Raw genomic sequence first — 15,693 nt, 5'->3', positions numbered from 1 at the left:
AATGGAAGATTCTTTGACTGGTGTTTTTATATCCCGGCTAGTGTTCCCCTCCTCGTCAGTCCCTGCCCTCTGTACTGTTCCCCCAGTCTCCCGAGAGCATCACCATTAGTCTTGGCTGATATCCCCTGGGGTCCTGTTCAGAGCCCCCTGGAGAGCAGGGCATCCAGGGGCAGTGGAAGGAGCCTGGATTGGGAGTCAGGTGACCTGGGTTTAAATTCCAGCCCTGCACCTCATTCATCAGGAGACCATGTGCAAGGCCTGGGCCTTCGGTACACCTCAGTTTCCTCACCTGCACATGGAACACCTCATCTCAGCCCTCGCCGCCTTGGAGAATTGGGGAGGAAATGAGAACAGGTGTTTTATAAACTCCAAAGGCTGAGTGAGAGCAGCAGAGTGGGCCTAGGCGTAAACCAGAAAGCAAGGGCCTGAAGCACTCCCTTCATATCTTTCCTCCTGCCTGCCCCCCACCCCCTCATCCCGGCTGTGGCGGCCCATTGAGGAAGCACACAGTAGGCTCAGCTGCTGCAGAAAGGCCTTTACTGGGCATACAGGGGCGAGTCCAGTGCCAATGGGTTAGGGTGAGGGGTGAGGGCACATCCTCTGAAGTAGCAGGGGTGGCATCCCTGCCTGTGGGCTTCAGCCTGAATGCACTAAGGGCTGGCCCTTCAGACAGGCTCAGGGGAGGTCCGCCCGCAAGGGCTTCGGGCCCCTCCTTCATGGAGACACCACTCCTGATGGGGACGTAGCCCTTGCTCTCACGTCTGCCTTGGCTGCTCAGGGAGCACTATGGGGTGGGGTAGGGGGCCTGGGAGGGCCCTTCAGGAGGGAGAGGGGAAACTTCTGGGCACTTCAGTGGTCGTATTTAGAGGCAGTGGGAAATGCTGGCCCCAAAGCTGAGGTCCAGGTAGAGCAGAATAATTGGATCTAGAGCTGGGTTTTTCTTTGGGCTAAGCTGAAGGTGAATTGTTATCACTAGAGCAGAGAATTGGAGAGAAAGGGGTGTTATTCTCTAGCACTCTCCACTGCACACAGCTGTGGGCACACATTGGCACACATTCCTGGGTATTGATGCAGGTAGACACATGCAGCTGTACATGTGGGTGCGTTCACATACATGGTCACACACCTGTAGGCATGTGGGCAAACACCCACATGCACAGCCATACGAACACATAATTGTATGCACACTTGTGTGTCAGGCTGGGGACTTGTATAATAGGAAGGGGTCTATGGTGGGAGTGTGGTGTGGCTGGAGAAATAGTTTCCTTCCTGAACAGTCCCTCCCTGGCCCTGCATGGTGGATGTGGGGTGGGGGCATGGGGGCAGGCTTCGATTACTTCCCCCTGATCTCCTGGGCTGCCTTCTGCCTCATGTAGGCCAGGATGTCTGTCTTGACGTTGCTGACCGTGGTCCGGTGGTACCAGCGCATGATGGGTTTACCGTCTGGCCCCACCAGGAACTTCTCAAAGTTCCAGCGGATGTCATGGATCTTCATGGGTTCCCAGAAGAGGCGGTGAGATGAGCCCAGGAGCTCCGAGGTGGGAGGACAGGAGTTCTGGAACAGGGATGAGTAATGTTAACCCTGCTTCAATCCCCTTCCACCTTCCTCCCCAGGGCAGGCAAATAGCCTGATGCAGAGAAAGGAGCATCAGTTGGGGAGGTCAAAGATTGGGTCTCAGAACCATCTTTGGCTTTAGCAGTTTTGTGAGACCTTTAACTTGTCCCATCTGAGCCCTACCTGGGCCTTATTTGTAAGATGGGCTGATGAGATCCCAGGGTGTGCAAAGCCCTCTAGTTGGGACGATAGATGCCAAGAAGTTCCCGGAGAGCCTGAGAGCAGGCAGGGTGGCACGGGCCTTGTCTCTGCATGGCTGGAGCCCAGAGCGCTGCGGCCCTGTCCAGAGCCAATGGCAGCTGGGCAGAGCCGCTCCCCCAGAGGTGGCTGTGCACTCACCTTCAGGAACGTGTAGATCTTTTGCTCTTTCTCCCCATTCACATCTCCTTTCTCAAAGAGTGGGAAATTGGGGACGAAGCCACCACCTGGCCGGACATGCCTACAAGAAATGTTCTTAGGTGGATCCCAAGGAGGTGGCTGGGTACAGGGCTCAGAAATGGGAGGAAGGGACAGAACTGGGCAGGGGGTGTTCAGAATCTGGATTGGATTCCATAGTAGGGAGCAGTGGGAGCCATTGAATATTGACTGGGCATAGGCATGATGTAGGTCTGTAGTCTTTCCAGTTCAGGACCTTCTTAGTAACCCCTCCCCCCACCTGCACCCTCCTTCCCCCATCATGCTCTCACAGCCAGTCATTCCTGCCCCTGTCCCTCTCCTGTCCCCTCCTCTCATCATTAAATGGGGTTCCTGGAAAGGGAGAGTTCTTGGGGGGCTGATGCAAGAGATGCCTGGGCTGGGACATGTGGCTGTGCTGGAGGAGCACTCACTTGAGGCTTGGTAGGATCTCCGAGTTCTCTCCTGGCTCCTGTTGTCCGAATTGGTTGCAGGGGAACCCCAGAATGACCAGACCGAATGGTGCCAGCTCCTCCTGTAGTGCATTCAGTTCTGGGCCAGGGAGAGAGCAGAGACTGAGGAACCTGGCAAAGAGCCCTGCCTTATCGCACCACCACCTGCCTGCCCATGTCCAGTTGAAATCACTGGGGCCTGCCACGGGAGTTGCCCAAGATTACTCAGTGAGTGTGTCAGTGCTGGGGTTCGAGCCTATCCGCCTGACTAAGCTGGATGGGTTGGAGGTTTGAGGGGGAAAGAAGGGAAGGAGTCGGTCACCCACCCACTGTCAAACCCACCACCTGGGCCAGGCTCCCTCAGGACTCTCAGATTTGAATTTCCTGGAGCAAAAACTATTCATCCCTGGGAGAAGGCAGAGGACTTCCCTGAGGGTAAGGGGCCCCTCACAACCCCCCCTAAACTCTGGGATTCAGGGATCTGAGGAAGGCCCTGGCCCAGCTCCCTCAGTGGTCCCCTGACCTCCTATACAAGGCCAGTACCAACCCATCTGCACAAACACGCTGCTCTGATTCAGGGGTCCGACAGAGGCATTCTAGACAGAGCACTCCCAGACCACTGAGCTCTCCAGCCCAACAGTCCACTTGCAGGAATTTGCCCGTAATTGCCAGGCAGAACTCAGGTTGCCTTGTCTTCTTCCAGCCCCTCACGGCTCACTCTTCAACCCCAGGGCGCTTTCCTTCCTGATCCCTCTATACTCTGCCCCAGCTAAAAAGAAAGGAGCGGGGACACTAGAGATCACAAAACCTGGGTGAAATGGCCTTGACCCCATTGCCTGCCTTCCAGATAGGGGCCGAGGGAAGTGCTGAGGGCAGTGGAGCTGAGGGCAGGTGACAAAGTACCATTTCTTACTCCAGTGGAAGGACACTTTAGGTACAAACCCAGCCTCCTCCATCCCTCTGCTTTTAGGGTAGGTGAGGTGCCTGGGCATGAGGAGGATAACAGGGAGCCTTCTAGAACGTGTCCAAGGCAATCATCTCAGGCTTAGATCACCATTCTCCCAAAACCGTGGAACACAGAATTGGGATACACAGTTCGGAGCCTCATGATCCACTGTCACCCCTTCTCCCCCTTGCACCAGAAAAGTGATTGAAATATTCCCAACTGGCAGAAACGGCCCCAAATAAAGCAAAGGGGTGGGCTCTTACCAACATACTGGCCTGTCAGGCCTCAGTAGCTGGCCACGTTGACAAAGAGGACATATTTGCCAGCATACTGCTTGAAGGGGACGTACTCCTCCCCATTGAGGGTGAGGGCTCCGTACTCGAAGATGGTGCCGCTCACGTCAGCATAGCAGTCCGTCTGCAACAGAAGAGCAGGGCCAGGGAGCGGTGAGAGCTGGGAGGGAACTGGGATATCTCCATGATGAACATCCTAAAAGGTCCCAAGACTGCTCCAAGCTTTGGAGCTAAACCAGAACCGAGGTCTCCTAATTCCTTGTTCAAGGTACTGATTGTGACGGCACTTAGTGTGCTGGGGAGCGCTGTGGAAACCCAGAGAATGACTTACTATAACCATGACTTCACAGCCCATGTCCTCTTACAAATGCTTAGCAGGCCCTGAGGGAGACTGCGCTGATACCGGTGGCCGCGTTACTGGATGGGTGATGGAGACTGGTTGGGTGGCTGCTGCGATAATCGGGGCAAGCGACTATGAAGGCCTGAACCAAACCATTGTAAAGGAAGACCTGCCTGAGCAGAAAGAAGGATGTGGCGGTATGGAAAGGGGTGATTCAGAGATTCCAAACCTGGAGAACTGGAACGCTGAGGCTGTTACAGGGATGTAGGAGTAGGAGCAGGAATGGGGAAAGGCCTGCCGTGAGGATGAGGGTAAAGCACAGCACCTCACGTGTATTAGATGTCCCTGTAAGTGAGCAGTTGGGACGATGACCCTTATGCCTTCCTCTCTGCCCAACTGCTGCTCCAGGACAAGCAGGGACAGAACAATGGACTGCGAGTTGGTGGACCTGGATTCCGCATCCAGCTCTGCCACGCTCCCTGTGTGGTCCTGGACTGGCTCTTTCTCTTCTCTAAGGCCTCAGTTTCCTTTTACAAAATGGGAACCTTGACCTGGACCAGCTATTCCCAACCATGGTGGCTTGACAGCATCGTATCAGTGGGATTACTGCTAGCAAGCGGATCACATTTGACTCCGCTCTGCCCCTTCCTCATTTATGGCCCAGATTACAAAAATCTGAGTCTACTCTTGAAAGGCTGTCATGGCATTAATAACACAATCAGCAGGGGAGCTGGTAGTGATGGGAAAGAAAAGAGCTTGCCGCTATTGTATCGGGGACTCTCTAAGGTGCTTTCTGGCCCTGACCACCTATGGGAAGTGGGAATACAAACTAACCGTGAGAAATGGAGACAGGTGATTGGAGATTCAGAAGCAAATCCACGCCCTCTCTTCCCATCAGTCCTGGAAGACGTGCTGTTAAGGTGAAGTACCTTGGCTCAGCTGGGTGAAGGGAGCCATCTGAGCTGGCAGGGCGTGGCTCCAGGAGGGTGAAGAAAAGCCACCTCTGCCTTGAAGACACCACAGGCCTGCTGAGCCAGGTGAGGCTGGGTCCCTCCATCCCCTGACAGCCACAAGGTCTCTTGGCTTCGGTGCAAATTCCCTGCTTTACATGTGTCTAATATTCCATGCCCCGTAACGTGGTGGGTGCTAAAGGCAGGCCCTAGACCTAAGCCCAACATTCCTCCGGCCCCAGGGCCTCCTTGGCCCCAGCTAGGATCAGTTCCACTTAAAATACAAACAACAAAGGGCACAACGAACACATCCCGGCTGGCCACAGAGGTCTAGCAGCCAGAAGGCAAGGCCTCCCGCACACCTCTGCACCGCCTCCGCTCCGCCCTCATCGGAAAACAAACTCTGGGACATGGAGAGGGGAAAAAGCCAAGAGGTTGTCCAAATAATGAAAGCTTGTAAACAACAGGCGGATCAACTTCTGGGCACCGTTGCAGGGTGGGGGTGGGGCAAGGGGAATCTCCTCTCATTAGGTTTTATTTTAGTCTGCTGGCTGTGTAGCGCTGGGCAAGTTGCTCTCTCTGAGCCTCCCAAAATGGCTGTGAGAATCTGTCAGCAGGTTAACCTGTCTTGAATGCCTCTCGGAAAGAAATCCTCATATCAAGGGATAGTGATTATTCTGCCTGCAGCTAGGGCAAAGGGCCCTGTTGGTCCCACATACTGTCAGATGTTCCCCGGCCAGTATGAAGAGGATGATGCACCGGTAGGGTGTCTCCAGCAAGAGAGACCAGACCAGTGGGTGATTAGAGGGTAGCCCAGGGTCAGTGAAGCCATGGTTCGCACTCACCAGTGCAGCCTAGTTCTTACATGAGCCCGTCCCTCTTCTGGGCCCATGGAACCCCAGAGCTCTGCACCTTCAACCGGAGGCCAGAGAAGACAGAGGAGAGAGGCAGCGGGAGTGCCTCAATCCTCCCCCAGTTGGACAAGACAGGACTGAGTTCTGATGGCAATAGTGGGAGGAGGGTGGGGACGCAGTCAGGACCCTGGCTAGCTTGGGCTGCAGGTCTTGTGTCTTTCTCCTCTCCTGTCTTACCACTCCCATCAGTGCAGTGCTGTGAAAGGATGACGACTAGGGGGCTGGAGGCGCGAGCTCCAGGCCACTCCTTTCCCCCCTCCCCCATTCTGAGACAGGTTCAGATTCAGTGCTGTCTTGCGGGCCCTTCAGCGCAGTTCAGCCTGTGGTTCCATGATTCTCTGCCTGGCTTAGTCACCTAGAAACCAGCGGTTACTAGGATCCCCTGCACGTCGGCAGTTGTTACTGTCTCCAGCTTCTGCGCAGTCCTTTTGTAGAGCAAGGACAGGGAGCCTGGGCAGCCTAAAGCTGGACTGGAGAGGAGACACAGCAAGGGAAGGGCATTCCCTTTGTTCTCTAGCCCATGCTTTTGAATTGGGAGGAACAAACAGCTCTTTGGGACCATCATCTTTGGTCCATCCCGTGCTCCACATGGCCACCTCTTGGCCCTGGAGTAGGAGTGAGGTAAGTGTTTGAGTCCTAGAACCAGGGTAATGACATCTCAACTCTCTAAGGACCTGGGAGGAGAGATGGGATGCTCAAACTCATTAGCCAGCAAGTCCTAGCTTGTAGCATCTGATATAATCATACCTTACCCTAATATTTTTCTAGACCATACTCATCCTGCTCTCTGAATCCATCTATTCCTCCCCAGATCCTTCTGAGAAAAGACAGCAATGATGAGTTATTCACAGGGTCCATGTTCTCACCTCCAGCCTTCCTGAGGCAGGGCCCAATCTTCCTTTCTCTGGCTCTCCCGAACCTGAGGTTATAGGACCTGTGCATGGTCTGTTCCCACCTCAACTCTACACCCTAATCTTGAAATCAGCCCCATCCCTGCCCTGGAAAATGCTGTTTGAGTTGGGGGTTATGAACAGGGCTGGATATAAAGGAGGAGGCTTGGAGGCGGTGGCTTGGTAGCCATGTAGTCTCTAGGCTGACCCCAACGGGGGACACACTGAATGGGATTTAGGCTGAGGACAGGACAGGATAGAAAGAGAAGGAACCCTGTGCTTGGAATGGGCTTCCTAAGCAGCGGATAAAAGTTTAGAAACAGAATCATAAACTCTGAAGATCTCAGAATAAAGACCCAGAAAATATTAGAAACCCAGAGGCTCAAAGCTTCTCTTAAGCTTATGCAAGCGTGGTGTGTGCGTGCATGCGTGCATGCATGTGTGTGTGTGTGTGTGTGTGTGTAGGTTGGGGAGGGAAATCTCTCTCTTCGGGTCTATCCCTATACCAGGTTTCTGCCTCCCTACCCTGAGGAAGAGAAGTCTACAGGGCCTACCTTGGCATATAAAATCCAAGGAGACAGGCATGCTAGGTCACCCTGGTCCAGCTAAGGGTCACACAGCCTGCTGGGGATAGGCCAAGGCTCAGGAGAGTTCTGCTTCTCCTGTTGAGCTGGCGTCCCCAGCTTGCTCCAACCACCAGATGCGCTCATGTCACTGTGGGCAGTGGGTGGTGGGTTGGGAGGCTGCCTCAGAGCAGGGAACCCTTCAGAGAACACAGAGAACAACGTGTGGATTTTGCAGCTCCTCCAAGCATCCCTTCTGAAATCATGGGCTTCATTGTGCTACTGTTCCCCAGCCCCCACACACCTCCTGAAGATGGAGAAACAGTCCCAGAAAGGAGCAGGGGTCTAGTCAAGGTCCTGGGTGCTGTGCATGTCCAGTCCAGACCTCTTTCTGTCACAGATCTCTGCCTCTTCTACCAATGCCCCAATTCAAGTGCGTTTCTACCTGCGTTTGTTTATTTTTGGTCTAGAAGAACCCCCAAGGCAATTCTTCAAAACGGGACCACCCAGCTGCGATTCTCCCTCCCTTACCCCTGGGACCTGTCAGTCTCTCTGGAAACCTTGCCGCCAACCAGGTGCCAAGGCTCTAGGCCATTTTCTGTGACCACACCCCCAGGTCCAGAGGTGGCATGGATGTAGCAAGGCGACCCCAAGGTAGCCAAGGGAAAGAAATTGCGAGCTTGAGGAGAGGGATTTTTCTCCCCTACTCACCCTGCCCACCCGGGGCTCCCAGGCCACCCACAGATGGGACAGCGAGGAGACTGAGTGCCTGGGGGTAGGGATCCTGGCGCAGGAGAGGGAGGCAACCAGAGTATAGGGCATCCCTCTCACCCAGGTATGGCCCTTCTGGAGGGGAGCCTGGGAAGGGGGAGTGCCTTGCCACGGAGAGATGGGCACCTGAGGGCTCCGCGTGTTCCCCGATCCCCCACCCCAGAGGCTCACTCACCTTCGACTTCTCCTGCCCCCAGCTCGGGACGAAGCCCGCCAGGAGCAGGGACAAAAGGCAGGATGCCGGGAGCAGCCTGGCCATGGTGGCTGGGGGCGCGCGTCTCGGGCTCGCCGGAGACGCTGCCTGATCCCGGGCTCCCGTCCGACTGAGGTGTCCAGCGCTCTAAGCCACTTTTCAAGCCCTCCGTGATGACCAATCCTCGGCCGCCCTGCTTGTAGCCAATAGCAGGGCGGCTGGCATTTCAGGGGCGGGCACGGTTTACCCGCTTCTCCCCCTCTCCTGGCCCAGGCGACAGTGACATCAGCAAGTCCCGGCAGAGAAGTGGGAGCCAGGTCCCTGTGCACCTGGGAGGTGGCCCCCTCTTCTTTTGGCTCTAAAGTGCAGGAGGCGGCAGGCACAGTGCCCTCCAGCACAGCCGGTGCTTCAGACAGCACCGAAGACCTGATGAAAGGCTCAATCCTCGGGGGCACCTCTTACTCCTAGGCTTTAAAACATCTCATGGTGTTCCCACTTCCCTCCTGCCCCCGTTCATGTTGAAGGTACGTTGAGGATTTACAATGTCAGCAACATCTAAAGTTAGTCTTCCAGGAACATTTACTCTGTAGGTTTAATGTTTACAAAGCCAACTGTGGTTGCCCTAGGATTCTGAATGCAGCCCCCTCCTTGGAGGCCATTGGGAACCTCAGCTGCTTTGGGAGCAGGATATACCTTTGCTCCCTGCATAGTCTTGAACAAGTAGTTTTCCCTCTCTGGGCCTCAGTTTCCCTAACTGTGTAATGGGATTGACTGATGATTTCTAAGGCCCTGCTGGTTCTGGCTAGATGACTTGCTTCTAAAATAAGTGACAGACCAGAAGTCCTTTGAGAGCAGGGACCATAATTACCATCTGGAACAGAGCCTAGACCACAACAGGTGCTTAATACTTTCTGCATTACTCAATCAGTGAATTCATGTCTCTGCTTGGAGATAATGATCATTAGGTCAGGAAGCTCCAGGTCTGTGCTGTCTAGGTTTGATCCTGTCCACAGATAGGGCTATGTGGTGAGATCAGTGCTTCCCAAATCTGCCTGATTACCTGGGAAGCTGGCGATACAGATTTCCAGGCCCCACTTCAGAGTCGCTGCCTTAGAATCTCAGGGGCAGAGGCTGAGAATCTGCCTTCAGACATGTTCCAAAGGTGGTTCTGGGGCAGGTGAGTCTCCGTCTTCTGATGGAGAGGTACCTTGAGATACCACGTTTTTATTATGATTTCAGACACTATGTTCCTGTGGGAGTTTAGAAGGTCAGTCTGCAGTCTCACATTCTCTGTGAAGCCTTCCTTATCTCAAACCACAGCTTGTTGAAATGAAGGGAAGCTGGAATGCCAGGAAGTCTGTAAATGAGTTAAAGCATAGAAACATTTGAACATTGGCTGACACAGAGTACGTGCTCAATAAATGCAGATGGGGAACAATTTATCCAAGTTCCTAGAGCAGATAGGTGGCAGACCAGAATCCAGGTCTCTAGACCCTAGTCTCAGGCCCCCTTCACTTTGTCCTGTCATCTTTTGATTGTCACATATACGCAAAGATTCAAACATCTGTATACCTATCAGTTTGTCAGAAATCTGTTGTTCACATTGCATCTGTAGACATCTAGTGATGTCAGAGAGTTTTCTGGAAACTATAATCCCTGCCCTCAAGATGCATCCAATACAGTGAGGACTAGGATGAGGCAAGCAGGCACCTAGGATGGGGGCAAGTTGAGCACCTGGTCGTGCAAGGGCAGAGCTGGCACCTGAGAGTGAGCAACTCCTTAAATGTTGCACCCTATGTGCCTGACATGCCTCACCCTAGCCCCAGCCCTGCTGTTCAGTTTCTTTGGGGGAAATGAGAAGGCCTTAGAGGCCCGAGGCTCGCTGTGGGGCCACAGACAAGTTACTTTCCTTCTCCAGGCTTCAGTGGGTCCGTGGGTTAAACAAGGATCCCTGACTATCTCTCAGTGGTGTTCTCTGTGGTCCTGCAGTTCTGAGAGTCTAAGGAAGTCCTGTGCTGCACCGTAGTCAGGAGTCCTGGTTTCATGGACGTGGGGTGAGAGGTTTGGGGAGCACAGCTTGGCGCGGAGGAGGCCTTCAGGCTACAAGACAACTTTCAAAGGAGGTCTGAGCCTCAGTACAAAGCACATGAAGGCAAGAAGGAGAACAGTACTTCCCAGTCTTCCCTCCACCAGCTTTTTAAGCACATTTTGGTCGATGTGTTCCCAGGAACCCTATGTTCTGAAAGATGTTATTCTCCACCAGGCTGTTTCCTCTTGCCCTCAGGTTAAAGTCCAAATTCCTTAGCGCTTCAGACATTGTCCTCAAAGTCCAGGTGCCTCCTCGTCCTTTGCCACACTCACCTTTGCCAGCTGTGCTACAGATGAGTCGGTTCTTCCAACCTGCCATTCTCTCTCACCTCCAGTTTTGTCTCTGCTGTGCCTAGAGCACCATGGTCTCTCTTTAACTGGTTCTCTCCTACCGTTTTTCATGTCTCAACTTCAATGTCACTTCTTAAGAAAAGAGTTTTGTTCAGGTCTCCTTATATAGTCTCCTTATTTTATAGTTCAGGTCCTCTTATTGTTTCTAGAGCATATGATACTTCCTATATTAACCTTTGTGATACTTTGTTTGTCTGTTTTCTACACTAAATCATAAGATACACCATAGCTTTATTCCCAGTACTTTTCACAGGGCTTAATACATAGTAGATGCTCAATAAAAATCTATTAAATAAATAAAATACTATTTGACATTAAGAATAAGCAGAGCTTCAGGTCAGCACATGCTAACAAGTTTGAGACCACAAAACTGGTCTGATTCCACCTGTTAGTAAGACTCCAGCCATGTAAGCTATGCTGAGTGAGCTTGTCAGAGGAGAGTAGATGATTGCATTGGGTGGAAGGGTGGAGACAGAAGCTGTAGACAAATCATAAGCCAGTGTTGCTTCCAATCTGAGAAAGTGCTCTACTATATCCCAGACAAGTGGACACCCAGTACCTCTTCACCCTCTTTTTTTGAGACATACAGAGGGAGCTCACTACTTACCCAGAATATATGGTGGGTGGGTGAGGAGGGACTGCAGATGACTTAGAAGGAAGTTTTTATTAAAAGTGCTGATGCTTTGTGTCTCCAAGGAACGTAGAACATGAGTTAATAAACAGTAAAGGCTGTAAAAGCCAAAACAATGGAATCCAGCCCTATCAGTGCTGAGTCAGTGCTGGACTCAATGATGGGGTCAGCCAGCCCAGCTAATGGGTCCGGATGGAGGCAATAGCAGGGAGGCCCAGCCCCCATCATTTCAATGCCAACTTCGGATAGTGGCCCTGTTATGCAATCAAAACGGGATTGCGGAACTCAGGTAGAGCCAGGTGCCGGTTTTCTGAAGAAGTGGCAGATCCAGTCTCAGAGCCTGCCAGTAGGTAGGAGTCTATCAAGAGGAGAGGTGGCTATAACCTTTGCTTCTGAAACCTCTGCCTTCCAAGCGCTGAGCCTCAGTTTCCTCATCTATGGAACAAGGAGTCAGATAAGTTGACCTCAAGGGCCAAGCTTTTGGGTAATAAGAGTAACAAACAGCATTCACCCCACATCCTATATGCACCAGGTGCTGTGTTAGAGTTGTGCGCTTTTTGAAGTTTCTGCACCCTCACGAGCTAGCTAACATTACTGTCCCCATTTTATAGATGAGGAAACAAATACACAGGGAAGTTAAATATATTTGCTTAAGGTCATGCAGCTGGTAGGTGGCAGAGCTAGGAGTCTGACCCGGATATTCCCACCATTAATCTCTAAGCCTGTGCTGTCAACATAGCAGCCACTTGATGGGTGTGGCTAGTGAGCACCCGAAATGTGTCTAGTCCAAATTGAGGTGTGCTAGTAATATAAAATAGACACTGGTTTTTGAAGACTTGGTGTGAAACAAAGAATGTAAAAATATCTCAATAAATCTTTATATCATTACAAGTTGAAATGTTAATTTTTTTAATATTAGGTTAAAGAAAACATTTTTCTTGAAATTAATTTCACTTTTTTTTTTAATTTTAAAGTGTGACTTCTAGAAAATTTAGAATTCTATAGAGAACTGATGTTATATTTCTATGGGCCAGTGCTGGTTTAAGCTATCTGTTCATAAGAGGTTGGTATAGGGCTATGGTCTCTGTGAAACCTAGGCTCCTTTCCTGTCTGAGGTCCCCCAAGACCACCTCCAGGTTCAGTGACTCACAGAACTCAGCCTGTGATCATATTCATGTGATGATTTATTACAGCGAAAGGATACAAAGCAAAATCCACAAAGGGAAAAAAGGTACATGGGCCAAAGTCTAGCAGAAACCAGGTATAAGCTTCTAAGAGTCCTGTCCCAGGGGAGCCACACAGGATGAGCTTAGTTCCTCTAGCAACAAACTGTGACAACAGGTGTCAAGTGCTGTCTGCCAGGGACTTTCATTAGAGACTAGCGCCCAGCACTTCTGTCGGGGGCAGCCATGCAGAACTTCTCTGCCTAATATGGAACCGCAGACCCCCAGGAGGAAAGCAAGGCACAAACCACCTTGTTGGTACAAGCAGTTAAGGCACCGTGAGCCCCTCTTACCAGTTCTGGAAACAATAGAAATTCTCCTGAAATCAAAGTTCCTCATTGCCAATCAAGGACCAACTATGCAAGCAGATCTTTCTAAGAATAGCAGTCTCTGGCCTGCTTTCTTAATTCTTCTTCAGTCCCCTGGTTTAATGTCAACAGGACTCGGCCTGGCAAATATAGGTCTTGGCACATGTGAATTGTAGCTAACGACTCCCAGTGCCTCCAGAGTCTTCTTTGTTGGAGGGAGAGTTATAAAGAGGGGAAGAGTCCCTACAAACTGCCTCATTCAGCCCTCTCATCTGAGAGGCTGAGGCTCAGAGAGACTGAGTGGTCTGTCCAGAGTCACTCGAACGTAGGCTGGGTACAGTTCCAAGCTTTCAGTCAAAATATCCCTTCTTGCCCTGGCCAGTGTGGCTCAGATGGTTGGGCATTGTCCCGCAAACCAAGAAGTTACAGGTTTGATACCCAGTCAGGGCACATGCCTGGGTGGTGGGTTCTGTCCCTTGTCAGGTTGTGTACAAGAGGCAAACCAATCCATGTTTCTCTCTCTTTTTCCCTCCCTTCCCACCCCTGCCCCCCTGCAAAAAAAGTCCCTTCCCCTCTCTCGATGTTCTTATATGTTTCTGGAACCTAAAACAAGTACCCTTTCCCCCATTTCTTAGTAGGGTTCCCTACCTATGACTCTGCTGGCCTCACTCCACCCACCCTCCATCCTCTCTAGGTTATTGCTAGCTGGGAGATCACAGTACTGGAGGAGCAATAACAATCTTTATAAACAGTCACTAAAGAGTAAACAACCCACTTCCTACTTCTTATGGGTTAACTAACAATGCCCAAAACCAATGAGATCTAGAGGGGCCTAATAAACTCTACAGTAGGACCACCAGATGGGTCAGGTGGCTATTAGCCCTCCTCCCTCTCTTCTCCCATCAAGACCCCAGATTAAAAATGGCCAAGTCAGGTCTACATCATTCTTACCCTGTCCCCAACTTAGAATGTTCATGTCAAGGGAATTTGGGAGGTATACTTGAGAAAGGTTTGGCCTGAGACTCTGGACTCCTGATCCTACCTCAGTATGTGCCATAGACTAGTCTCTGAGCCTTGGACATCCCCCAACTCTGAAATGAAGAAATTAGACTTGAGAGGTTTTGTCTGTGCTCGTCAGTCTAGAATTGCACAGTTTCTTATGAAGTGACCCCAGGGGAGGAGATCCTGAGGAAAACGGGGGTGAGTGTTTGCTCAGCTGGGGCCGGGTTACAGGGAGAGAGTGGACTATGGGTCAATCATGTTGTTTGCTCCTTTGTGGTTGCTATACCCCTCAAATGGGTATTTTGATTTTAAATGAGTGAGGACACTTAGTTCAGAGTGCACATTACCACCCCATCCCACATGCCCGGCAAGATGAAGAGGTTGGGGTCAATGACGTCTCCCATCTGGAGGAGGAGTGACCTTTCCCCACTGTTAAATGGGGTCGATCGTTTCTTCCCTGCCTATGCACTAAGCTGTGAAGGAGGCTCTGATGGACAGTGGGGGCTGAAAGATGCCGGAATGTGAACTCCAGCAAGGACTGGGGTTTTTTCCTTGCAGTTCATTCTTTGTCTCCAAAACCATGTCTTGCCAATGCCTTTTCCTCATATTATTGAGCTCTTAAATTTACTCAGTGTTCATCAATTCAACAGGTGTTTCTTCAGTGCCTATTATGTGCTAGGCGCTGTGCCAGCTGTTGAGGATTCAACCATTCAGAGCAAGCAAAACATGACTCCTGACCTCAAGGAGCTCACAGCTTGGTGAGTTGATGACAGCAAACTGGCTGCACAGAATAATGTGCAGAAAGGACAGCACAGAGGGACGGCTGACCCAGAACCAGTGGTGGCAGGGCTAGCTTCCAGGTGGAAGTACCTAGTAAGCTGGGTGAGAGATGTGGAAGTGGTAGGGCAAAAGGGAAAGAGTGTTTGGGGTGGAAGGAACCATGTGATCAAAGGCTAGTTGGCCCTTACCGACTTTGATCCTCCATGTTCTTTGTGGCTGAAGGGAAAAAGTGACAAGAGATAAGGCTGGGGCAGTAAACAAGGGCAGCTAGAGATGGGCTTTGATGACCTTGGGGTTTATCTTGAGGACAGTAGACGAAAGAAGACTGCCATCACTTTGTTCTTGCTAGTGTGTGATTAGTTATTCTTTTATTACTTTTCAGAGTTTTAAATAATCTCACTTATTTATCTGCCTGTTTATGGTCTATCCCATTCTCCTCCCAACTAGAATGTAAGCCAACATGAGGTCTAAGACCACACCTGTTTATTCTCTGTTGTAACTCCAGCCCCCAGCAGAGGACCAGGCACATAGTCAATAAACAGTTGTTTTTTTTTTTTAAATGAATAGATGGATGGATGAGAGAAACAAAGTGGGGGCACATAGATTTGAGAGTGTCTTGTTCTTCATTTGCCCTTTGCCTTCATTTAGGGACAAGCCTCTGCCTCCCCCCTTCCGTAGGGGAGGGGTGTGGCTCAGAAAGTTTTGTCCCTTGACTTCAGGTAGTGAAGCGCAGGTGAGGCTAAGAAATGGGCTAGGGAGGAGGGTCCAGGTGAGCTGACCCCAAAGCTGAAAGCCTGACGGAGCTCTGGACATAACGGGATCTGTGGGCTGTGGGAAATAAATACCCTGGCCTTCACACTAAACTCCAAAGCCTTTAAGGGCATGCGTCAGATCAGTCCTTGTTCTTCTTCTCACACTTTGCTCTCTCAACCTCATAGAGACTCTCAGGCCAGAAGGGTCCTTAGAGATGACCTAGTTCCTTGCTACTCA

General features: G+C 51.3%; 1 protein-coding gene across 1 annotated transcript; it reads right to left on the bottom strand.

Annotated features, from left to right (window-relative positions):
* Positions 1–520: 520 nt before the first annotated feature.
* On the bottom strand, positions 521–8,470 carry GPX3 (glutathione peroxidase 3). The gene is made up of 5 exons (XM_090288435.1): positions 8,303–8,470; positions 3,670–3,823; positions 2,443–2,560; positions 1,955–2,054; positions 521–1,555 (listed from the first exon to the last, which is right to left on the bottom strand). The coding sequence occupies exons 1-5, from the start codon at positions 8,384–8,386 to the stop codon at positions 1,334–1,336; spliced, it is 678 nt and encodes a 225-aa protein (XP_090144561.1). The 5' UTR covers positions 8,387–8,470; the 3' UTR covers positions 521–1,333.
* Between the last annotated feature and the right edge of the window lie 7,223 nt (positions 8,471–15,693).

The sequence above is a fragment of the Furipterus horrens genome, unplaced genomic scaffold (assembly GCF_987537825.1).
Source record: "Furipterus horrens unplaced genomic scaffold, mFurHor1.1.pri manual_scaffold_10, whole genome shotgun sequence".
Classification (NCBI taxonomy): Eukaryota; Metazoa; Chordata; class Mammalia; order Chiroptera; family Furipteridae; genus Furipterus; species Furipterus horrens.
This window is presented reverse-complemented; position numbering and strand designations above follow the sequence as displayed.